The sequence below is a fragment of the Apus apus genome, chromosome 19, assembly GCF_020740795.1.
Source record: "Apus apus isolate bApuApu2 chromosome 19, bApuApu2.pri.cur, whole genome shotgun sequence".
Classification (NCBI taxonomy): domain Eukaryota; kingdom Metazoa; phylum Chordata; class Aves; order Apodiformes; family Apodidae; genus Apus; species Apus apus.
Window position 1 is genome coordinate 10,575,547 of NC_067300.1, and position 21,617 is coordinate 10,597,163.

The following is a 21,617-nucleotide window of genomic DNA, read 5'->3' on the forward strand; positions in this document are numbered from 1 at the left end:
GGGCCGCCGCGTGCCCGTCCCATCTGGTGCCCATCCAACTCTTCCTCCATCCCCTTGGCTTTTTCTTTTCCCAATGAGCTCCAGCGGGCTGGGGGAGGAGCGGGGGAAGGAGCAAACTTTGCCCCTGCGCTGCCGCCGCTGCCAGCCCTCTGCACTGTGAGTGCGCACGGTGGGCGTCCCTCCATCCTCCGTGCAGCACCAGCCTGCTCTCCGCCTGCTGCAGCCTCTCTCTCCCTTGCTTTCCTCCTTTAAATCGCACAGTACGATGTGAGGGGCTTATCGTTGTTATTTTTCTTTATTTATTTCTCACTGAAGATGGTTTAATTTTTTATATTTCTATTATTTATTAATCCCTCCCAACCGTAAACCTGCCCAGCCTTCTGCCAGCTGGGCCAGAGCATAAAGCCTGGGACTGCACCTGGGGCAATGAGCCCTGCACTGAAGAAGCCTCCTAGAGGGACGTGCCGGGGCCGCTCAACAGACTAGATCCAAGCCCCGAAGCTTATACCACCAGTTATCCCCTCTCCCATATTCCCTTCGCCCGCCTTTTCTGCACCCCCCCCCCCCCTCGGATCAGTGCCTGCGCTGCGCTCCGGAGAGCTCTGCCGGGGTGAAAAGCCCGGAGCCCAAGGAGAGACGGGGCGACCGTGCTAGATGCATGGGGGAGGGCTCCGGTTAATGCAAGTTCTGGGCTCCTGCAGGGACCCCGACCACTGTCAGCAGCAGCAACTCGGGGCCTCTTCCTCTGCTTCCTCAGCGATGCTTTTCCACAGTCTGTCCGGCTCGGAGATGCACGGGGTCATCGACGAGATGGATCGGAGAACCAAAAGCGAAGCACCGGCCATCAGCTCGGCTATAGACAGGGGAGAGACCGAAACGGTAGGAAGCAAAGGAATGGGAGTCATTCACCCCCTAAACATAATGCACCCCTCAGAGATAGAGCTTTTCCCTTAAAATAACGGATCGGGGGGAAACCTATGCAAAATGCTAAATCAGAAGAAAATTGAGCAGAAAGGCACCCCGAAAGATTAAAGAAAACCGTGGGGAAAGGCATGAAACTGTTAATTATTAATAATATGCATAGTAATAGTAACGCTTGGGTGAAATTAACGGTGCTGCTCTTGCAAGAAAAGAGAAAGATAGACCAGCCTTTTGGTAGCGTCCAAGAACGCCTTCCCTTCCCCCAGCCTGTCCGGCCTTCCAAAGTTTTTGGGAAGAGGCAAAGTATGCTTCCAAACAGATAGGATTTTGCCACAGCGAAATTTTTGTCTGCAGAAGGGGAACATGAGCACCACAGAATCCAGTTCTGTGTTATTTTTCAGGGAGAATGTCTACACTGAAGGAGTCTTTAAGGCATTTATAAACAAAAAACTCCAACAAACTCGAGTGCCTTTAAGTTACTATTTAAAACAAAAACAAAACCTATATCTATATATATATATATGTGTATATATATATATATATATGAACACTGGGTTTGCAAACATGGCAAACAACTAGAGGACATGTTTCAGGGAGACGAGTGGATGCAAATTTTTATAACTTTACTACTTTTTATATGATGTCTGCTGATTTGTAGTACTTGTGTGTTAATACATTTAAATAAAAAGATGCATCCTTCCCACCAGAGTTAAGCTAGCAAAGTGGAAGAAATTTCTGAAATGTGTTAACTAATTCGACATTTTATGTGTGCTTTCTTGGTTAATATGATAATTCTCAAGTCAAATGATCCCGTGTTTTGGTGAAATGCTGTCTTGTAAGCTGATATGGGCATATGCAAGAAAGATTATCTGTTCTTGGTTTTTAAAACTTCAGCACTATGTGTTATTTCTCAATGCTATGTAGAAATTTACTGAAAGGTGACAGTGAGAGTGTTTAATCCTGAAATACTGGCTGGAAAACAGCCTTTATACTGTAAGGGCAGAACGTGGTTTCTAATCTAAGTGGGTTTGGTTTTCTTTGGAAAAGTTAATATTTCTCCGTACAATTAAACAATATCAAATTATTTTTTCTGGAATACATATTGTGGCATGATACTTTTATGTATCTATATATAATGTATATACATACACATGTATATAACAAATAGTGAAATAGAACAGTGGGTCCTTAAACACCATTTCTGGATCTCAGAGTATTTTTGTTAACGGAAAAAAAAGAAAAAAAAGGCAGAAAAAGTGTATCTCAATTGAAGTGGATTTACAAGAAACTACTTCGGTTATAAACCGATCCCTAATCAGAGTTCAGTTAATGCCTTAAAGAGCGAAGCTATAGTGGACTTGAGAGGCTAACATAGCAACGTGGTGCCATAATTTTATTTAATGTAGTTCTGCTAGTGGGAATGGTGTCGTGCAAAGAGCAGTGCTCACCGCGATGGGTTCGGTGATCTCTGCAAGTACGGGATGAAAGTAATCAGTCCAGCCTGTGCTGAAAAAATAGCTTCGTTTTCTTTCCATTCTTTCCTCTTTGCTGTCTTCTTTTTGCTTTGCGTAAGGACTTAAGGCTCTAGAGGAAGTAAAAGTAAACAAACAACTTCTCCCCCCCCCCCCAATCAAAACAAACTGCGTGCTTGTCACATCTTTTAAAAAATGTCTGGAGTGCTCTTGCACAGTAAGAAATCCTCAGCTTTTGTGCAAAGCGGGTGCTGGTGAGTTTGGGACGAAGTGGACCGCAGCACGTTGCGAGGGCTGCCGTAAACTGCTCCACTCCGCGCCTCCTCTCCTCTATTCTGGTCAAGGTGCCGGCTAAAATAAATAAGCGTGCTTGAACGGGTTCCGGTATTTTTCTCTTTCTTTTTTTGGTAGAAGTTGACAGATTATGTATGTGTTTGAGTTTTTTTGCGGGGTTTCGATTGGAGTGCGATTTGACACTAAACTATTAAATTATATAGGGCTTACATTTAGTTTTATTGCTTCCAAGTTTATCCCAGCATAATCTGAAGTGCTCAGTTTTGTTTTCCTCACTTTCTTTCCTAGACGTTTCCTCCTATTTCGTTTTCCTGATAAAACATTCTGCACCTTGGACTTAGTGATGCCCGTCTCCTCTGCAGTTTTATTTACTGATCCCTTTAGTGCTTTGGGTCACAGCAGACTGGGGGACATGTTGTTGGGAACCAGCTTGCGGAGACCTGTGTCTGTGGCTCTGTGACTGCTGGCGGGTTTGATCGTAATTCATTCGGAATTTTATAGCTAGGAAAATACACACAGAGACACGCTCCACATACATGCACTCACAGAGCATTAACTATGCAGACACCCTCAGTATATCCATAATAATAAATTCTGAAATTAACTATTTGCGATTTGCCCTGCTCTGTGGTTATTGCGCCTGTTTATTGACCAGCATCTTCCCTTGTTCCGAAAAATAATTAAAATATAATAATAATAAAAAGAGAAAATATAAAAAATCCTGGGTCTCCTCCGGACGCCTTCCCTAAAACCTAGGATGTTTTTTCCTTGTCTCGCCTTCCTCCCCGTTCCTCCCGGAAAGGTGGGCTGCCGGGGGACCCTGGGGGCCCGCGTCCCGTCGGGGCGGCCGGGCTCGGAGCCCCCTCTCCGCTCCTCTGAGCCTGCCAAGCCCCTGCAAGGCAGAGGAGAAGCCCGGCCCCGGCCGGGCAGGGGAGGGGGGAGCCCAGCAGTGCACAGGAGTTTCTCCCTCTCGTTAACGGTCTGTAATTGTTTTCCCCCAGCAGACCATGCCTTCCATCAGCAGTGACCGGGCTGCCCTGTGCGCCGGCTGCGGGGGGAAAATCTCCGACCGTTATTACCTCCTGGCTGTGGATAAACAGTGGCACATGCGCTGCCTGAAGTGCTGTGAATGTAAACTCAACCTGGAGTCCGAGCTCACCTGCTTCAGCAAGGACGGCAGCATTTACTGCAAGGAGGATTACTACAGGTACAGCCTGCTCCCCACCACCAGCCTGGGAGGGGGGCACCTGCGGCCCCCCACTCTGAGCAAACCCCGTCCTGAAGAGACTGCGGAGGGAATCCGTGGGCACGCGGTCCCCATGGGGCAGGCTGTGGGGTCTTAAAACCTCCCACTGGAGAGTGACAGTCATGGTGGGGATGGGCCCGTGTTCCCGGGAGGGGGCACGGCCCGGGCACGGCTGCCCCCGGCCTGCTTGCGGGTGCTAGGGGCTTCAAGCACGCGTCCTCTGCCACGGCTCCTTGGGATGCCAAAGGAAGTGCGATGGCCAAGGGGAGTTAAGCGTGTCCCCTGCCCTGGACACGCTGGGCATGGAACGGAGTGGCACCCTCACTGTGGGGAAGAGCTCGCCCTCCTCGCCCGCGTCCCTTTGCAGGGGCGGAGGGATGGGGCTAAGCCCCGGGCACTGACTGTTGGCTGGGGCCTCTTTCGGCCCTGGGGAAGTTTGCGGGACGGCCGTCGGTGCGTGTTCCCGGTGGGAGCTGGCGGGACAGGAGCTGCCCCGTTAGGTGGGAAGTGAGACCGAGCCCACCGGGCTCCCTGCCGCAGTGCCCGCCTGGCTGGCGGAGCTGCTCCGCAAACTTCCCGGCTTTGTGCCGCTAACCCCGCAGCCCCTCTTCCCTCTGGCGTCCTCCGGGCGGACCCGACGAAAGGGGGGAGGGGGGGATGCGCCTCTCACCGTCTCCTCTGGCCGTTCTGTTTTGCAGGAGGTTTTCGGTGCAGAGATGTGCGAGGTGTCACCTGGGGATTTCTGCCTCCGAGATGGTCATGAGGGCCAGGGATTTGGTATATCACTTAAATTGCTTCACTTGCACCACTTGCAACAAGATGCTGACCACCGGCGATCACTTTGGCATGAAGGACAATCTGGTGTACTGCCGCCTCCATTTCGAGACTCTCATCCAGGGGGAGTACCAGGTGCATTTCAATCACTCGGATGTAGCCGCTGGGAAGGGCCCGGCATTGGGAGCGGGCTCTGCCAACACTTTGGGACTGCCTTATTACAACGGCGTGGGGACTGTCCAAAAGGGGAGACCCAGGAAAAGGAAGAGCCCAGGGCCTGGGGCAGATCTGGCAGCCTACAACGCAGGTAAGAGACCCCCATCTTCTCCCAGAGCAATTCAAATGGTTTGTTTCTGTTAACTTCCGAAGGGGGATTTCCGTTTATTTCAGCTTAAACCGTTAATAATAGTTTAGCTGCAGCATAATTATTGAGATCAAGTGCTGTCAAACTGCAATTACAGAAGCTAATATGTTAGCATTTTTCACTTCAGCTGGAAATAAAATGTTTTGAAGCAAGGTCATCTGGTTAAGGATGGGGAGAAAGGGCAGACTGGCCTGAAATGAAATCTGGAATCCAGAGTTTGTGACTTAGCCCTTCAGAAAGCTGTGAATTTTCTTTAGTAGCTACACTCAAAGGCTTGCTGATGGGTGAATTACTCTGCCCTTGTCCAGAGCTCTTGTACCTCAGAGTGGCAGAGAGAGGGAAAGTAGGAAAGTGGCTATTCCCCACGGACCTGCTGCGGGGGGAAGCGTGTGTGTGTCTGGGGGTGCCGGGCTGGGGGGGCGGGTGCCCGCGGAGCCCGGGCAGGGGCTGCAGGCAGCAGGTGCCTGCAGGCAGCCTCGAGTCTGCCCATGTGGCAGCAAGTTCGGCAGGAGTTTCTTCGTCAGATGTGACTCAGAAGAGTCAGGAAACTGTCGGCATCCATCCCCGTTCTAAACCCTGGTCGCCCCGAGTGGCAGCCTCTTCCTCCTAGCTCAGATTAGCAGTCAGAAGACAGGCAGCAAACCTGGCAGCAGCAAGAAGCCTGCAGTCTGTGCTGAAACTCTGTCTCCCAGGCTCCCTGCATCGAGCTGCAAACTTTCTGAGGTGTTTGCTCCTCTAACCTCCCCACCACCACAGCACTGTAATTTTGCAGGCAAGGGAATTCGAGCAGTCTCCTGCGCCCCCATCCCTGCCTCCCCCTTTCCTCTCGTCCGTGTAAGTGGCCACCGGAACGGCTGTGATCGCTGGGTCTTCCAGCACTGCTCCTTGTATGCAAAAGGAAAAAAGTGGTTTGCAATGGAAAATTCTCAGATCTTGACTTTATTAGAAGAATTCCAGACAGAGGTGGGTTTGCCTCAGCCCCGCGTTTCCCCAGGCTTTATGCTGAGCCGCCCGCTCAGCCTCTGCAGACGAAGCTCGTTTGCCTCTTTGCTTGTGCTGCTTCAGTGTCGTCTGCACTTCTCCGCTGTTTCGAGCACGTTTGCTTTTTTTTAATCTAGCAAGTTCAGACATGTCCCATAGGCGTAGATTTTCCATTATTATTATTAATAATAACAATAATAATAATTATTATTATTTTTCCGTGGGAGGCCGTTAGGTAAAGGCCAAATGTGCTGCAGTTTGTTTCCTCCGAGTGCCCCGGACCTGCAGCTCCAGGCTGCGCGGGGCTCCCTCCCCTCCGCCCTGCAGAGGGGGATGAAGGTGTGCGGGGAGACGGGGGGAGAGCGGTGGTGAGGGTCCGGGCTGTGCTGGTGATGTCCCGGCACCCAGGGCTGCGGGTGCGGGGGAGGCGACCGCGCCGGGAGGATGAGGCTGCGGGTGTTTTGCGCCTAAGGAAAGAGTAACAATAGCGACGAAATCCGGTGGTTTGCGCTGAAAATGGCAGGGAGAAGAGGCGCATCTCTAACTGGCAAACGCACCTCGGGGGTAAAATTGCCAGGTATTGTTGGTTTAACTACTAGTTGAATAATTTGGAAATAGTGCAAAAATCAGTGGTAGTCCCAGTGGTGAAGGTTCATGAAAGGTGTATGTGGCGTCCTCCCGAGTAACAGCTGAGCTTCAAAACATCCATAAAACATGCATCTTGGCCATTTAAAAAGTCTCATTTTCGAAGGGATTAGATTTTAATTGTCCTTCCGCTGTCTCCCTGTGCAGGGCAGATGTTCCGATTCTAAGGACCTGTAAACCGAACCACCGGCATCTGTCCTGGATGGGAGCACAGCTTGAGAAAGTCTTACTGCTCCCTGACTTCCTAAATAAGCAGTCTTTAAGTGTATTTTTTAAAATTCGTTTTCCAAAAAATTGCCCTCCGATCTTTTGGTCTTTCAGTTTTTGTTTTGAGCCTGCAACGGAAGCTCAAGAGATCTTCCTTGGGGAACCTTTAGCTTCTTTGCTTAAACTATTTATCTACTTAATTATTTACTAAACCAATAATCGACTAATTCAGACAATAATAAGTGCCATCGATCTAGGAAATCCGACCAGGTTACCCGTTGATGTAAAATGTCACAAACGAAGAGGTTATTGCAAAGCCTTCTATTTCTGTGCTTTTTAAAGCAAGACTGTTTAAAAGTGTGATAGTTTCTCTTTTATTTTCAATGGAACTTGTCCTTTCCTTCTCAGAAATACACTAGAAATGCACAATATTATCCTCGAAGGGGATCTGTTGCTGGTAATTTGTGTAGAATACTTTGTGTAAATAAATCTGTACCCAGAGGTGGTGGGAAAGGGCTACCAGTAAACTGAGGCAGAGTTGAGACTGGAATTATTTCGTGATTTGCAGCAAATATTCATCTGCAACACGGATTGGACTGACTTTCCCCCCCTACTTAAATAAGGCTCCGTTTGCACGGGGACGATGGGCTTTAGATGTAGATAGAGCCTGACAAGTGGAAAATAGCTTAGAAGGATGCTGAAACTTCAAAAAGACTTTTTTTTTTTTTGACTTTTTTTTTTTTAAAAGTGTGTTCCTGTGATCATAATTTCTTCTTTCCCTGTTTGGAATGGAGTTTGAGGGGGGTTTTAGGTCAGTAAATCAATGGCTGAAAGCTTGCTGAACACAGAAGCACCTGTAAAGAATTCTGAATACTCCCTTTGTGAATTAGACCTCAAACCTACCACAGCCTGCAATATTTTATTCATTTGTATCTAGTCTGTCTTTAACATGAAGCCACTGAAATATCCTCGCACGTGACGCTGCGCTGCGCAGACGTGTGCCACCGCGGCCTGATAAAACACCCATAATCTGCGCAAACTGCGCAGATACCGATACATCTTTCCTTCTTTTACCGGCAGGAAGATACACGGTGTTTCAGGAAGAATGTGACAGACTGTCTAGGCGAGATACAGCCGCTCGGCGGGTGGGGACGGGGGTTGGAGGTTTGGGGAGGCTTTTTGCCGGCCCCTGGGCAGCGCGGGCGCGTCCGACACGGCTCGGGAAAGCGCCGGGGCCGCTTGGAGCTGACTCTCCGACACGGCTTTGTCAGAAGTGGTCGGGAGGTTTCGTTTTGTTTTGTTGTTGTTTGTTCCCCCTATCCCCCGACAAAAATGGAAAATGCCTGGAAAGTTTTAGGAAGAGCATTTCTCTTTCCTCATTTCCCCTGGGACTAAAAGCTCAGCATAAGCGATCCTGTGACTACAGTTGCAGAGCGAGCAACCAGGACTCGCAACTTACAAGCTGATGTCTCGCAGCTATTTCCTAAGGAAAACTGGAGTTCCCTCCTTTTCCCCCTCCTGCTTCTCTCCCTCCTCCTCGTTCCCCCCTGCCCCCCGGCACGGGCACCTCTCGGGCTCCCGGGGCGCGGTGCATCTGGCGCCTCCCGGGGGGCAGGGGCTGGGGTCGGGGCAGGGGCAGGGAACCGGCACCGCTCGCTCCCTGAAGGGCGAGTGGGGCCCAGGCAGCGTTACCCTTCTCCTTACCCAGGGAGGCTGCCGGGGAGCAGGGCCGGGGGAGGAGCACGGTGGGGCCGAGCCCCACGGGTTTGGGAGCGGAGCCCGCCCGGCCCCGTCGCCAGCCCCTTCCCCTGGCCCGGCGGGCAGCGCGGAGCCCTCCTCGGCCGGGGCTGCCCGGGTTAATCGCGGCGCTCAGGGAATTACCGCGCACTCGCACCGGCTATTCAGTGCCATTCAATTGGCTTAATTGAGGGGAAAAACCCTTGGCTGCTGGCTCCGCCCGCTCGGCCCGGACCCTTTGTTCTCCCGCCCGCTGCAGCCCCGTCCCGGGCCGCTTTCTCCCCCCGGAGGCACCGCGGCCGCGGGGGGGGGGGCGGCCGGTCCCTCGGGCAGCCCCGGGAGGCAGCGGGACACGCAGCCCATTTGTCCCAGGCGGCTGAGCAAGGCCGAAGGAAAGAGCATTTCTGCTCGCAGCTCTCCTCACTCGTGGCCTTGTGATGCTCAGCCTGGAAGACAGTCGCTCCTGAAGACAGGCTTTATTTTCCTCTTCCTAGAAACACCTCTTGAAATTTCAAGGTTGAGGCAGCGCTTTCCGTATCTGTTGCTCTGCAGGCTTGTCGGGGGTGCCCCCCCTTTCAATTCTGCCAGGCCCCTCGGAAGCAGCGAGGGGAACCTTGCCTGCTCCGGGTGCCACAGCTTCACCCCTTTTAATCCCAGTTGCCGTAAGGACTTCACGTGTCTTCTCCTTCAACCAGGGAGAAAGCCTATCTCTGTTCCTGTCCCGAGTGCTGTTCGGTGGGGTCCTTCTCACTTTTGTCCCCTTCAGTGATGCCGGTATCGCAAAATACTGCACGCACGCCTGCCAGACATCAAATAAGGCTGCACCCCTGCCTAGTCTAGTTAATCGCAAGTTCCCTCTCCAGGCAGCAGAAGGTTAAAACACCCCCTTGACTCTTATTACAGAAGGAAAAGGGTGTATGTTCCTGAGCCACTGAATATAGAGAGCTGATGCATGCACCAAATGTGTCTCTTGTCTCATTCTTTCAGAATCAGGAGTAGATTGCTTTCTTTTTGGGTAACTTAACATGCCAAACACAAGCTCCTAAGAACAAAAGTTCCCCCAAAGGAAATTCTTCTTTCCCATCTTCTTCACGTGCCACTTACTTAGCGACCTACTAACTGCTTAGCGCATGCTTTGCCCTGAATCCCAGCACGTGGGGAGATCTGAGAGTGAAACAGTGTTCCCAAGTTTTCTTCAAATAGTGTTTGTTACAGAGGTAACAGCACATCCTGCTTTACACTCACGCTGCTCCTTTTAGAGGTGGTAGTATGCATTATTCTGCAGAGGGTATTTTGGTCACCATTAACAAAATACAGTGTTTTAATCTTAGTTTCTAGTGATGCTCTCTGTGGACATCACCATCTTGTGGCCAAATGGACATTTGTACCATAGTGTTAATGAAGGAGGCCCAGAGCTGGCTGCTGGTGAGACCAGCTGAAGGACAGGAGGGCAATGGCCTGGATGTGGGGACTGGGAGAGAGGCACGAGAGCCTTAGAAATGTTCTAGGGTCAAAGAAGAGACTTGGCACCACTTCAGATTTTGTTTTATCACAAAATAGGAATGAAACATCAGTTAATTTGAGACTCCTCTATTTGACTGGAATGTTACCAATTGTATTTCTGAACTCCCAGCAGCAGCCCTAGATGCTGTAATTGAATGGAAATCTTACATACGGGTAGTTGTATGATTCCTTTGGGAGATAGACAGGGACACCACAAAGTAGCAGGGAAGAAGCCCTTGAAAACCAGAGGGCTGCATGGGGAGCGTGTACAGTGCTGGTCTGACACCATGATGCCTTTTGCAGAAACTACTCAGCTCTTAAAATCTCCCAAAGTTTACACTTTGGCCCGTTCTGCATCTCTGTGCCTCCAATCCCCATAGCTGTTTCAGATTCTGTGAGAGATGCATATAACGTTAAACCTGATACAACAGACTTTTGAAGGTGGTGCCAGGCACCACCACCAAATATGAGAGGGGAACTGGCACTAACAAGGAATTTTTTGTCATAATGGGGGATGCCTGCGGGCACCCAGACTCTTGAGCAAGACAGTGAACAGCAGGCACCCTCGTGCACTTTCAACATGTGTTCTGTAACTTTCTTTATAGAAAAGGACAAGATTTTTGCCAGTCTCAAATTGTACATATCTACTGTCATTGTCATATTATTTTTATTTAGTAGGTGAAGAGGTAAAATTATGAGAAATTCAACAAGTAAATTGTTCGTTGTTCCTAATGAAAAGCTGACACCTTCATTCCATTCTGGGAATATTTAGAGTAATTTTTCTTTCCTTGGATCCTGTGTATATCTCATTCTCTATGGAACAGGTTGAAATCCAAGCCCGAGGGGTTGTTTTGTTGCATATTAACATGAACACCTTCAGTCCTTCAGAAAGATATGTTGACACATTTCCTCCTAAGTCTCTGCCTGGTTAGTTCTGGGAGGGTTGGAAAGCATTGAAGATAATACACAGAGGTCTTTTCCATTACTAATATGTAGAATTCTGCGAGTACATTTTATAACCAAGCACTACTTGGTTTTTACCTTTCCATAACAGAATCTGCTATGAGCAGTACAGTTGCAGTTATTCATCCCAGTATTTTTTATATCAGAAGTAGTAGCTATGAAGGAGGCTGGAGCAGACGGGATGACCCCAGTTTGGCACCTAGATCTCAGTTCTTAAACAAGAAAAGATTTTGCCACATTCCATCCAGCTCCATTAACACTGTTTTGTTTTTTTTTTTACTATCTCCTTCTAAACGTCTTGTACTTCTAAATTCAGGTGCTTCCAGTCTTTCCATGCCCCAGGAAAACAAGCAGAAATGCTTCTTGTGGGGAGAACTTGGCACAAGATACTTAGGTCTGGAAAGGATTTGTGCAACTGCACGCACACATACACACACGTTTACATACATAGGGCAATTTTTTAAAGCTGTTTTTTAAATTATAGAATGCAGAAACACACAGAAAACATTGAGGCTTCAAACACATTCTATGTATCTATTAAGCAAAGATGCTTTTGGTCTTAAAGCTGAATTTTTGCAGGCCTTGCTCTGTGTTGTGCAGTATCTTTTTGGAAGGTTTTGAAGAGCTGAAGTTTGCAAAGCAGCTGCTGTACATGCTGCCAAGCTGCTGTTCATAGAACCTCTATGCATTTTTACTTATAAGCACGTGGCTTTTATGTATATTTTTAAAAACTGGTTTTAATGCATGTCTTTCAGAATTGGTATGTTTTCAATAGGGCTGAAAACCTCTGCAAGAGCATGAATTTAAAGACCATAAAGGCATGTCTGTGAGGTGTACTCAACTGTAATGAACCAGCAATAACAGACAATTGAAAACAAGTCTGTTTATGTATTTAAGAAATTTGCCAATAATTCACACGTTATTGTTTTTTTCCCCTCGTTTTCTGCATGCAACATAGAACAGAAATAGTAGTGAGTTTTCAACACTTTTAACATAAAGCTTATAGGAATTTAAAAGGGACTTGTAGATATTGGAACAGAAAAGCAAATTAATGACAGTTTGTCAGAGCTAATTTTTTGTTATATCCTTGGGTTTTTTTAGTGGCTTTAAGCTTGGTCCTTAATATTATTTAAAGACTTTTTCTCTGGTTTACTGCTTGCACAAATAAATGTAAAACTACTTTTGGTTTATGAGATTGTTGTGCTTGGCAATCCTGATACTTGATAATTACTATAATGTTTCTTGCTCACAGAATTCCTCTGCTGGCTTTACGGTTAATTTATGAAAATTTATCAGAGTAACTCAGTGATTTCAAAAAGGTATAACAGAATTAATAATTCAAACTAGTATTTGCGAGTTGTTTTTTTTCATTTGTTTGTTTTTAAAAGGAAATATCAGCACATAAATAATAAAAAAGATCTTTTCCATTTGACATTCCAGTGATAGATTGCATTAACAGCTTTATTTCTTTGGCTAGTCAAATCATAGTCGTAATTTGCTGTCTGGTGCCCACAAACTTTATTTCTTTTATGGTGTTTCATTTACGGTCTCTTTTGTACTCTACAGGGTTTAGTTTGATGAAGGAAATAATTATCATTTTAACTGGTTTGTTCCAGCAGGATTTAAGTGGATGGTATCACACAACCTTCTTTGTACGTCACAATGTGATTTATAGTGACACAAAGAAGGTTAAAACACTTCACAGAGTTGAGGGGAGATACCATCCTACAGGCAGAAAGTGGAGGAAAGGCTGTGTGGAGATGGAGGGAAGAAAAAAGGAAGCAGACTTGACACTTTAAAAGCCATAAAGAGGCAGGTGAGGGTCCTTGCAGGCGGTTTTTGTAAGGGAAAAATAGAAGGTGCAGAAATGGAGAAGGCAGGTAGGGTTTGTACCAGTACAATACATGCCATGGGATGTTATTTTAATTGCTGCACTCAGATGAACTGCAAACAATGTTGGTCACAGAGCCACAGATTTACACGCCTTTTCCTCTTGTTGCCTTAAGCTTTAAGTTGCAATGAAAACGATGGTGACCACCTGGATAGAGACCAGCAATACCCCAGCAATCAGAAAACAAAGCGCATGAGGACGTCGTTCAAACACCACCAGTTGCGGACAATGAAGTCGTACTTTGCTATTAACCACAATCCTGATGCCAAGGACTTGAAACAGCTAGCTCAGAAAACGGGCCTGACCAAAAGAGTTCTGCAGGTAAGAGCAGCCTTTTGTTGTGAAAGGTAAACAAAGTACAATTTTATATTGAAAATGCCATGGATCTTGCTGACTCAGGTTTCTCTTAGCTGTCTGTACCTTCTGTGAGACCTCAGTCAAACACTAGAAAGTGTGAGAGAAATTATTTCTTTTCAGTTTCCCAAAAGCAGATCACTGGGGATTTTTAGGGACAGTTGTGAAGGTTCAGGGACCTGCTTGTTTTCCTGTAGTTAGTTAATTCTGGTGCATGTTTTAGCTTCCAATCTGCTGCAGGACAACGTGAATTATTTTAGTAAGAGTGTTCACTGTAAATAGAGAGCTCTTAATTTAGAAATTACTGTGAATGTTTATCTTTCTAAGAAATTAATCAGCAGTTCAAATTTGTTTTATCAGGACAAGTAGGATAACTTTTTTTTTTCGTAACTGATGTGGATATAAAGTTAGTTTTTCAAATATTAATTTTTTAATTTCTAGTTTAGTGACTTAGAATGAAAGGAGGCTGCATTTTGAAAGTACTTTTTCTCTAAAAGCTGCATTTTTCTTACTTCAAGGATGTGCACTCCGATTGAACTAGTATGGGAAGCAAAGTTGTGAATATTAGTTGATTCAGCTCCATTTTAATTTATAGGTCTGATTCAATAAGTCAATTTTAATGGGCACTTATCCAAGTAACTATACTTAAGTGATAAAAATAGGCAAATAGGAGCCATGGCATTCCAGGATGTCTTGCTGGAATTTTTAAACAGGGCTTAATTGTAGAAAAATAGTTTGTGAGCTTCCTAGAGAGAGGTAGGGCTCAGAGACAGGGCCTGGGAGAACATCGTGGACAGTTCTCATAAATTCCTAGCCAAGTGGAGGGCACTAGAAAAAAATATTGAGAAAAACTGAATCCACTGGAGAGACTCTGGACCTTACAGTGTTAATACCTAGCAGTAGAAGGAATAAAGGTTCTGTAGGCTTCTCAGTAAAAACTACTAATGAAAACCCATACGTACTTACTGCTCTTGGCTACATCCTTCATAGCTAGATTGGTTTTGTTTTTCTGAGGTTGACTTGTGGTGGTGGGACAGATTTCTCCTCTATAAACAGTGCACATCCTAAGAGTTGATGTAGTGCCTCTCATAGCAGCTCTCCTTTATCCATACACATGGGCAACTCCTTTACTGCATTTGTCTTTCTTTACTTTGACACTTGTCTTTTATTTTACTCTCAGAGTTTAGACACTTCAGGAATATCTGTTGTGTCCATCGCAGTGCACTCACACCTGCATTATCTGAGAAATTTCACTTAGTGCATTAAGACACAAATGTCATTCTCTTGATCATCTTTCTGATCTCTCTCCATTCCAACTTTGACTTCCATCTCTCTTCTCTTTTCACCTAACGGGTCCTTCTTTCCATCTTTTTTCCAAGTTATTGTCTCTGTTTCTTCCTTCATTTTATGAACGTATTTCCTAGTCTCCAAAATTGGACTCCACATCTTCCATTACAATTCAGTTCCACTTTCAGTTTCTTCATTGCTTCCATTTCCATCTTAAACATATCATGTCTTGCAGTTTTAAAGTGTCTAGTGGGTCCTCTTGTTTTTTTGTGGCAGACCCTTACAATTCCACTAAACTTTTTTTTTTTTAATCATTTTGGTAATTGATGTTTCACCTCTTTTACTTTCACTGTTAAACACTTCTTTATGTCTGGGCTCCTTTAGCTGAAGAGTGGTGGAAGGTAATAGTGGTGGTGAGGATTGCACCCAGAGGATGATGCTGCTGGAGGCAATTCAAGACAATGGCTCGGAGTGTTCCTTTGTCTAGCATCACCTGAGTTTTCCTGTCTGTGATGAGCACTCTCTACTGCGTACTCTTGGACTTTTTGTTTGAAAATTAATTTGGGCTATGAAAAACAAACTTTTAAATATTATTTTCAAGCATTTGTGCCCAACTGGTTATCTGTAACCTGTGAGAGGCAATTTTTCAAACACTGAAGTTCACCTGAGTTTCAGGGTTGCTCTTTGCTGGGGAAAACTCTTCATTTTGTTGGTTACTGAGATAGTGTCAATTGTTAATTCTTTTGAGCCAGACAGGTTGGCATTCTGTCTGTGTCATAGATTGAACACGAAGAAATTCACTGGCACTACTGATTTAAACAAGCCTCATTAACACTAGTCTGTCTCACTCACCAAAGGCACATGGACTCCCAGACACCCGTGCACACTTGCCAGTAGTGAGAAATCTTCCGTGTTCCCTGTGTTGTTATTAGGCATGTTTGTAACCTGGTCTGTTTCCTCTATGTTCAGATCTCAGTTCAGCTGATGAAGGATTGTGGCTCTTTGTCTATTCTTAACAGAATATATTTTAATAGAAAATGCAAGACACCAGTTAAGGAGAAACAGATTTTCTTGTTCTGAAACTAGGGCACCTCCTAAACACATGCAGTAGAGTTCCTAGTGCTTTAGGAAGCAGCACTAGTGCCCTTACGATACAGACAGTCCCACATAACGTGACAAGGGTACTGCGTAGATGAGCAGAGAATTTGACCATATTCTTAATGATCTGTGGAAGATCTGACTTCTGTCTCTGCTTTATATACAATTAGTCATCAGCTACACATACCCAGAAATGACATACTCCCCAGTAAAGTTGCTATGAAAACCCTACAAAGATTACTGCTGCGTTTGGACTTTGCTAATTCAGTTTCCAGCAGTCAACAAGTATGAAAATTGCCACAATCTTGCGTGGGTGCCCTGTGCTAACTTGGGTGAAGCTGTAGGCTGGTGTACTGCAGACTCTGCTGAGCCTCCATTCATAAACTATCCCACAGTTCCCCTTAACTGTGTGTTTACTAATTACAACAGAGTAATCAGAATGTGTGTGAAATGAGTGAATGTAGCCTGCTTTGTGGTGCAGCATCCTTCTGTATTTTTGTTTCTCCACTTACTAGTTAGTAAAATTCAGTAAAGCTAAATGTCTCCAGGCAGCTTTGTGAATGAACAAAATTGTGTTTAGAGATTTGTTTATAGCACGAGTTGTTGATACAACTAATACAAAACAGTTGCAACAATGGGGGTGTTAGGAACAATAAAGTTACATGAGGTGATCAGGTGATCTCATGCACTGCAGTATCCAAATCCTTTACAGCAGTGAGTGTGCTTATTTTGAATATTGTCATATCATATAAAGATGTTCTTTTAATCCTGTTTTACTTGATGGAGAAAAAGAGTTAGCTGCACAGCTCACTGAAGAGATAGAGTAAAATTTTAACCATAGTAAATATTATTCTGCCTGGCTGCTGAGTTGCCCAGCTACAGACATCCAGCCCTGCTCACCAGAACGTGGCAGCATCAGTGGTGGGTCTTGCAGCTGCTTTTATTTTTCAGCGGAAGTTTCAGTCCATATTTTCCCTTTTGATTTGAAGTAGCTCAGCCTTATAATGATATGCTTGGACAGAAAACCACTAAATACTTCCCAATGATTTTGTTTATTCCTCAGTACTGAAGACCAGATTCTTTATTGTGCAATTGATGTGAGATAAGTCCTTCTGGAACAATTCTTTCAGTTCTGTCTGTTTGGGTTATTATTTCTTTACTGTAATGCTGTTACAGGTGCAGGGCTTGAACTTCCCATGTGAGCACACAGCACTGCTGCCCTCCTGCCTGGGCAGCCCTGACCTGCCAGCTCTTACACGCTGCTCTGCACAGCAATGAGTGAAAGGGCCCAGGGCAGGGGACAAGCAGGCCTGCTCCCCTACCACTCAGAGAACAAGAGTTGTAATTCTTTCACTGCTCCTCAACATCAAGTCTTTGCTGAACACTCTCCTATCTCAAGTGCATACCTGAATATCACTATTGGGTAATTATATTACCCTCTTCTATCATAAGAGAAGGTATTTTCAGAATTTCAATTAACAAATATTTAGATATCTTTCCAGTAATAATATGAAAAATTATTTTTGGACAATTTTAAAGACCTTCATAACCACTAGCTGATTAACCTTGACAATATCTCAGTGAGGAAGTGAACATAGTAATATAATATCTATATTTGAATAATACTTACAGGATTATGTAGGATTTTCATGTCTAACATGAATTACCAGTATTAAAGAGAGAGTGAACAGTGTTATATGTGCAGCCACAAAAAGCAGCACAAACGGTCATGGGCAAGGGCAGCTGAGCACAGGTTTGCACAGGGGAATACATGAACACCAATAATCTTGCTCACTTTTCTTTACATGATACATGTTTCAAATCCCGAACAGAAAAAATGCCACAGAATCTCTCACCCTGTTAAGATTAAGGAACAGTTGGAGATTTAGGAACAACGTAAATAAACAAAATAGCTATGGTGCCTTCTACAGTTTTGCACACTTTAAACAAGGAAATTGTTTTGTGAATAGGAATGGAAATGTTACTCATATTTAGGACTGCTGCATATATAAATATGTATATTTTTAATGAACATAAGTGTGACACTACACAGAAGAATGTGTATATGCAGCTGGGGTAGTGGTTTTGCCTGTTGTAGTTATTACGTGACCATGGTGCTCACACATGCCAAGCGTGGCAGCCTCTGAACTTCCATTTCACCTTCACATCTATTGTCCTTTTTACAATTGCTAGAGGGTGTCTTACAAAAATCAAACACAAATTACTCTGTGGGACAAATATAAATGATCTCTTACTGAAAGGTAAAAAAATCCCATAAATGTTCAAATTGCTGTTTTTTACAATTCCTAACTAGCTGGTGCTGGAGACTTTGTGGCTTGAATGACCAGAACAGACTGATCTGCTACTCTCGCATCCCCTGCACACGAGGCTCCTGGCCATGCTCAGAGCCCCCCCACACACCCTGCCATGTCTCCCTTCCCACATGGGTCTGAACTAACAGTTACAAAAATACCACATTTGGTTTTGCCCCATTTTAAACAAAATGCTGCCCTTTAGCAGGTTTACTATTATCACAGGCTATGTTTAAAACCATGAGTAAATTTTCACCCGTGCTTGTTTCAAAGATTTTTGTTTTCTTGTAATATGTGAAACTGAATAATAGTCTTTAAGTGTTTTTAAAAAGGGAATGAATGCCAACAGAACCTGTTTTAAAATACTGAGCTCTCTGAAACAAGGGCCTGTAGGGATGCCATTCGTGTATGGCCCAGGAACGTAGCTCCTACCGCCAAGGCAAGAATGTGTCTCTGAGGATAATTTCCTTCCATTCCCCAGAGAGAGTGTGAGAAAGAGAGTGTGCACCTTAAAGACTCTTGACTGGTGGAAAAAGCTTTCCAGAGAAAAAATAAGAGTGCTCAATAGGGGGAATGTGGGGCTGGAGCATCCATAGAAGGGAAGAAAAACAGTGAGAGGAAAACCGGCTGAGACATGTTGATCCGCTGTGATGGCGCCGGAGGCAGAGAGTGCAGAGATGCCTGGCAGGACCAGCGTAACGTGGAGCCCGTGGCAGGGGCCATGCTGGTTCAGAGCTAGAGGTCAGAACTTCCAGAACTTTGGTGTGGCCTCCTGAGCTCCATGCACTCAGCTTCTCTGTACAGGCCACAGAGGAGAAATCTGATGGAGCTACCATCTGGTTATGCAGATCTCTTCACTCGCCCGGTTCCTTTCTCCAACAAATGCAGAGATGTTGAGGCTCATTGCACCTGGAATGGAAAGACTCAGTTCTATTGCTTATAGCAGGTCATCATGAGGCCAGTAGGATCACGACTGAGTCCATTGTAAAGAATGTGATAATGACAGAGCCCTTCTGATAAATAAGCACAGTGAAATTTCAGCTAATTTGTAGCAGTAAAATTCCCTGTTGTCAGCGTGTACCAGCTTGAACACAGGGTATTTAACGACATTTTCAAATTTAGCCAAAGTAATACCTTGTACCTGGGTTTCATGCCAGATTCATAAATGCATTTTATTTATTTTCAAATAGGTCAGAAAAAGATTTTATCTTTAAACAAATCCTGCAGACAGTGGAAAACAGTATTAACTTAGACTTAAGCTCTGAAATTCAACTGAGAAAGATGAAGTCCCAGCTTTTGTCCTTCACTCATAGATAATAATCAAATAATGCAAGAAGTAGTGATCTTGGAAAAAATCCTGTATGTGGTATAATTTCTACAGAAATGACAGTTTTTAATGCAGTGTGGGTCCTGAAAACCATTCAAGCCTCTCTTCCTGACATCATCCCAATACTATTTGAAAAAGGAAGACTGGCATAGGTGAAGGGAGCTGAAGCTTTTGAGAAAGAAGAGTAAGAGAAGAGTAAGAAAGAGGGACAGTCCTTTTAGAAAAGTACGAGAACTACAGACACCGAGACATGAGAAAGTTCCCCAGAGAGCTCCCAGGGCCTGCAGAAAGGCAGAGAGCTGTGGCTTGTGTCACCTGCTGCTTATGGTGGGAGCTGGGCTGGAGATACAAGGGTGCTGAAACTCATTATTTCATATTCATCAGATGCTTGATGTCCAGCTTATCCAGACAAATACTGCTGGGATTGAGGGTATTCAAGGATTCATGCAGGCTGCCAGATTTCTAAGCATCCTTACATACAGCCTGCACAGAAAGACTCTGCTCCTCCATCCTTAGGCCTCTCCTGTCCCAGGCAGACTGTTCATACAGGATTGCAGGAGAGGGAAAGAAGAATGGTTTACAGGCAGGCAGAGGATGCTTCTCATCACTGGGGCTACTTTCTAACATGTTACCAGTAAAAACAACTTCCCCAATTCAAGTGTCGGTGAATCTGTGAGTATGATTTTGCTTTTTTAAACACTGCAGCTCTTTAAATGCTACCCTGTTATATTAAACTATTTCAGGTTTGGTTTCAAAATGCTCGAGCCAAATTCAGACGGAACCTCTTACGTCAAGAAAACACAGGGGTGGATAAGACTTCAGACTCAGCACTCCAAGCAGGGACCCCATCAGGTCCTGCCTCAGAAATATCCAATGCCTCCATGAGTCCATCCAGCACTCCCACTACTTTAACGGACTTGACTAATCCTACTATGCCTACTGTGACATCTGTCTTGACATCAGTGCCCGGAAGTCTTGAGGTTCACGAATCTCGAAGTCCTTCACAGACAACCCTTACAAATCTTTTCTGATGACTCTTTCTTAATAATTTCTTTAAAAAAGAAATTATTCTTAGCTGAAATTCCAAGTGTATTTTAATAGAGGCTTTGAGCAACTGACTAACCACAATTAGGATCTCTCCTAAAAAACAGAAGGAAATGTAGTGTTCTGGTATTATGGAGTATGGACTGAAGAATAACTTGGAAGATCTATTGCAACACAACATTTGTGTAACTGTACAGTTTTGTGGACTGAGCAAGGGAAACAGCAATTAATTTAAGTTGGCTAAAGCTTCTGTATTTTCAAAGACTGCCATGTGCCTTATATACTGTTTTATCTACATTATTTGGATTCCGTGTCCACTTCTCTCTTTTTCTCTCTGTATATTTATGACCAGGGCAAAAATGTTTAGAGTTTGTTACTTTGAATAGTCCTAAGCCTTTCATTGGTTGCTTTGTTGTTTTAGAATTTTAAGGTCGAAGTCTGTTTGAATACCAGAATTTGTAAAATCTAACCAGTAATAAAACCACTTATGGAAACTACTTGGTAATGGCTGCAGTTACATTTAACATTAGTGTCACAATCAAGATAAGCTGATTGTATTTAAAAGGATTAGAAAACTGCACTTCAAACATGGTATCTGCCTAGGATAAACTCTAAATATTATATGTACATTCCTCCTGTTCCTGAAGTATCTATGGGTGAGAAATCCAGCTTGTACAACAATCTAGGTATCTTCATTGTAGAGAAATAAATAACTGCTAGTTGCAGGTAGAAGTTATCAGATAATGTTAAAATTCAAACTGAAAAACTATGCTTAATTTTGCTGTGTGAAAGAAACTTGACTTCAGCTAGAGTTCAGGAAAGCAATCTTGCTTTTGTGCAAGAGATGGCTTGTCCCACCTCATGGAGGGGGCAAGTAGGGTATCCCACAGCTGTGTGGCCACAGTGAACCTGTTACAGAGGTGCACACTGGGTGATGTTTTCTCTAGGAAAAAGACAGAAGTATTTCAGGTTATTTTACAACACTGGTGGGCAAAGTCGAGGCAAAATTATGTTTTATAAAGTCACAGCCTTACAATTTTTTGGTAATGCTTCAAAGGAATAAAAAGCCAAGGGAGATGATATCGTTGATACTAATAAAAGTGGTTATTCCTTTAATAATTATGGACCTTTCAATTAAATTGAATTCTTTGTCCCCCAGAAATCTGTGCACAATATAACTAATATTTTGATTTTTTT

The 21,617-nt window shown here is 44.7% G+C and overlaps 1 protein-coding gene across 2 annotated transcripts; it reads left to right on the forward strand.

Moving 5' to 3' along the window:
- Nucleotides 1–623: 623 nt before the first annotated feature.
- On the forward strand, nt 624–21,100 carry LHX2 (LIM homeobox 2). Of its 2 annotated transcripts, none has more exons than XM_051637020.1 (5): nt 624–879; nt 3,689–3,894; nt 4,632–5,014; nt 13,114–13,319; nt 20,120–21,100. In XM_051637020.1, the coding sequence occupies exons 1-5, from the start codon at nt 655–657 to the stop codon at nt 20,405–20,407; spliced, it is 1,308 nt and encodes a 435-aa protein (XP_051492980.1). In that variant the 5' UTR covers nt 624–654; the 3' UTR covers nt 20,408–21,100. The 2 variants fall into 2 exon arrangements, with proteins under 2 accessions (XP_051492980.1, XP_051492981.1); XM_051637021.1 differs by having other exon boundaries at nt 3,692–3,894.
- Nucleotides 21,101–21,617: the final 517 nt, after the last annotated feature.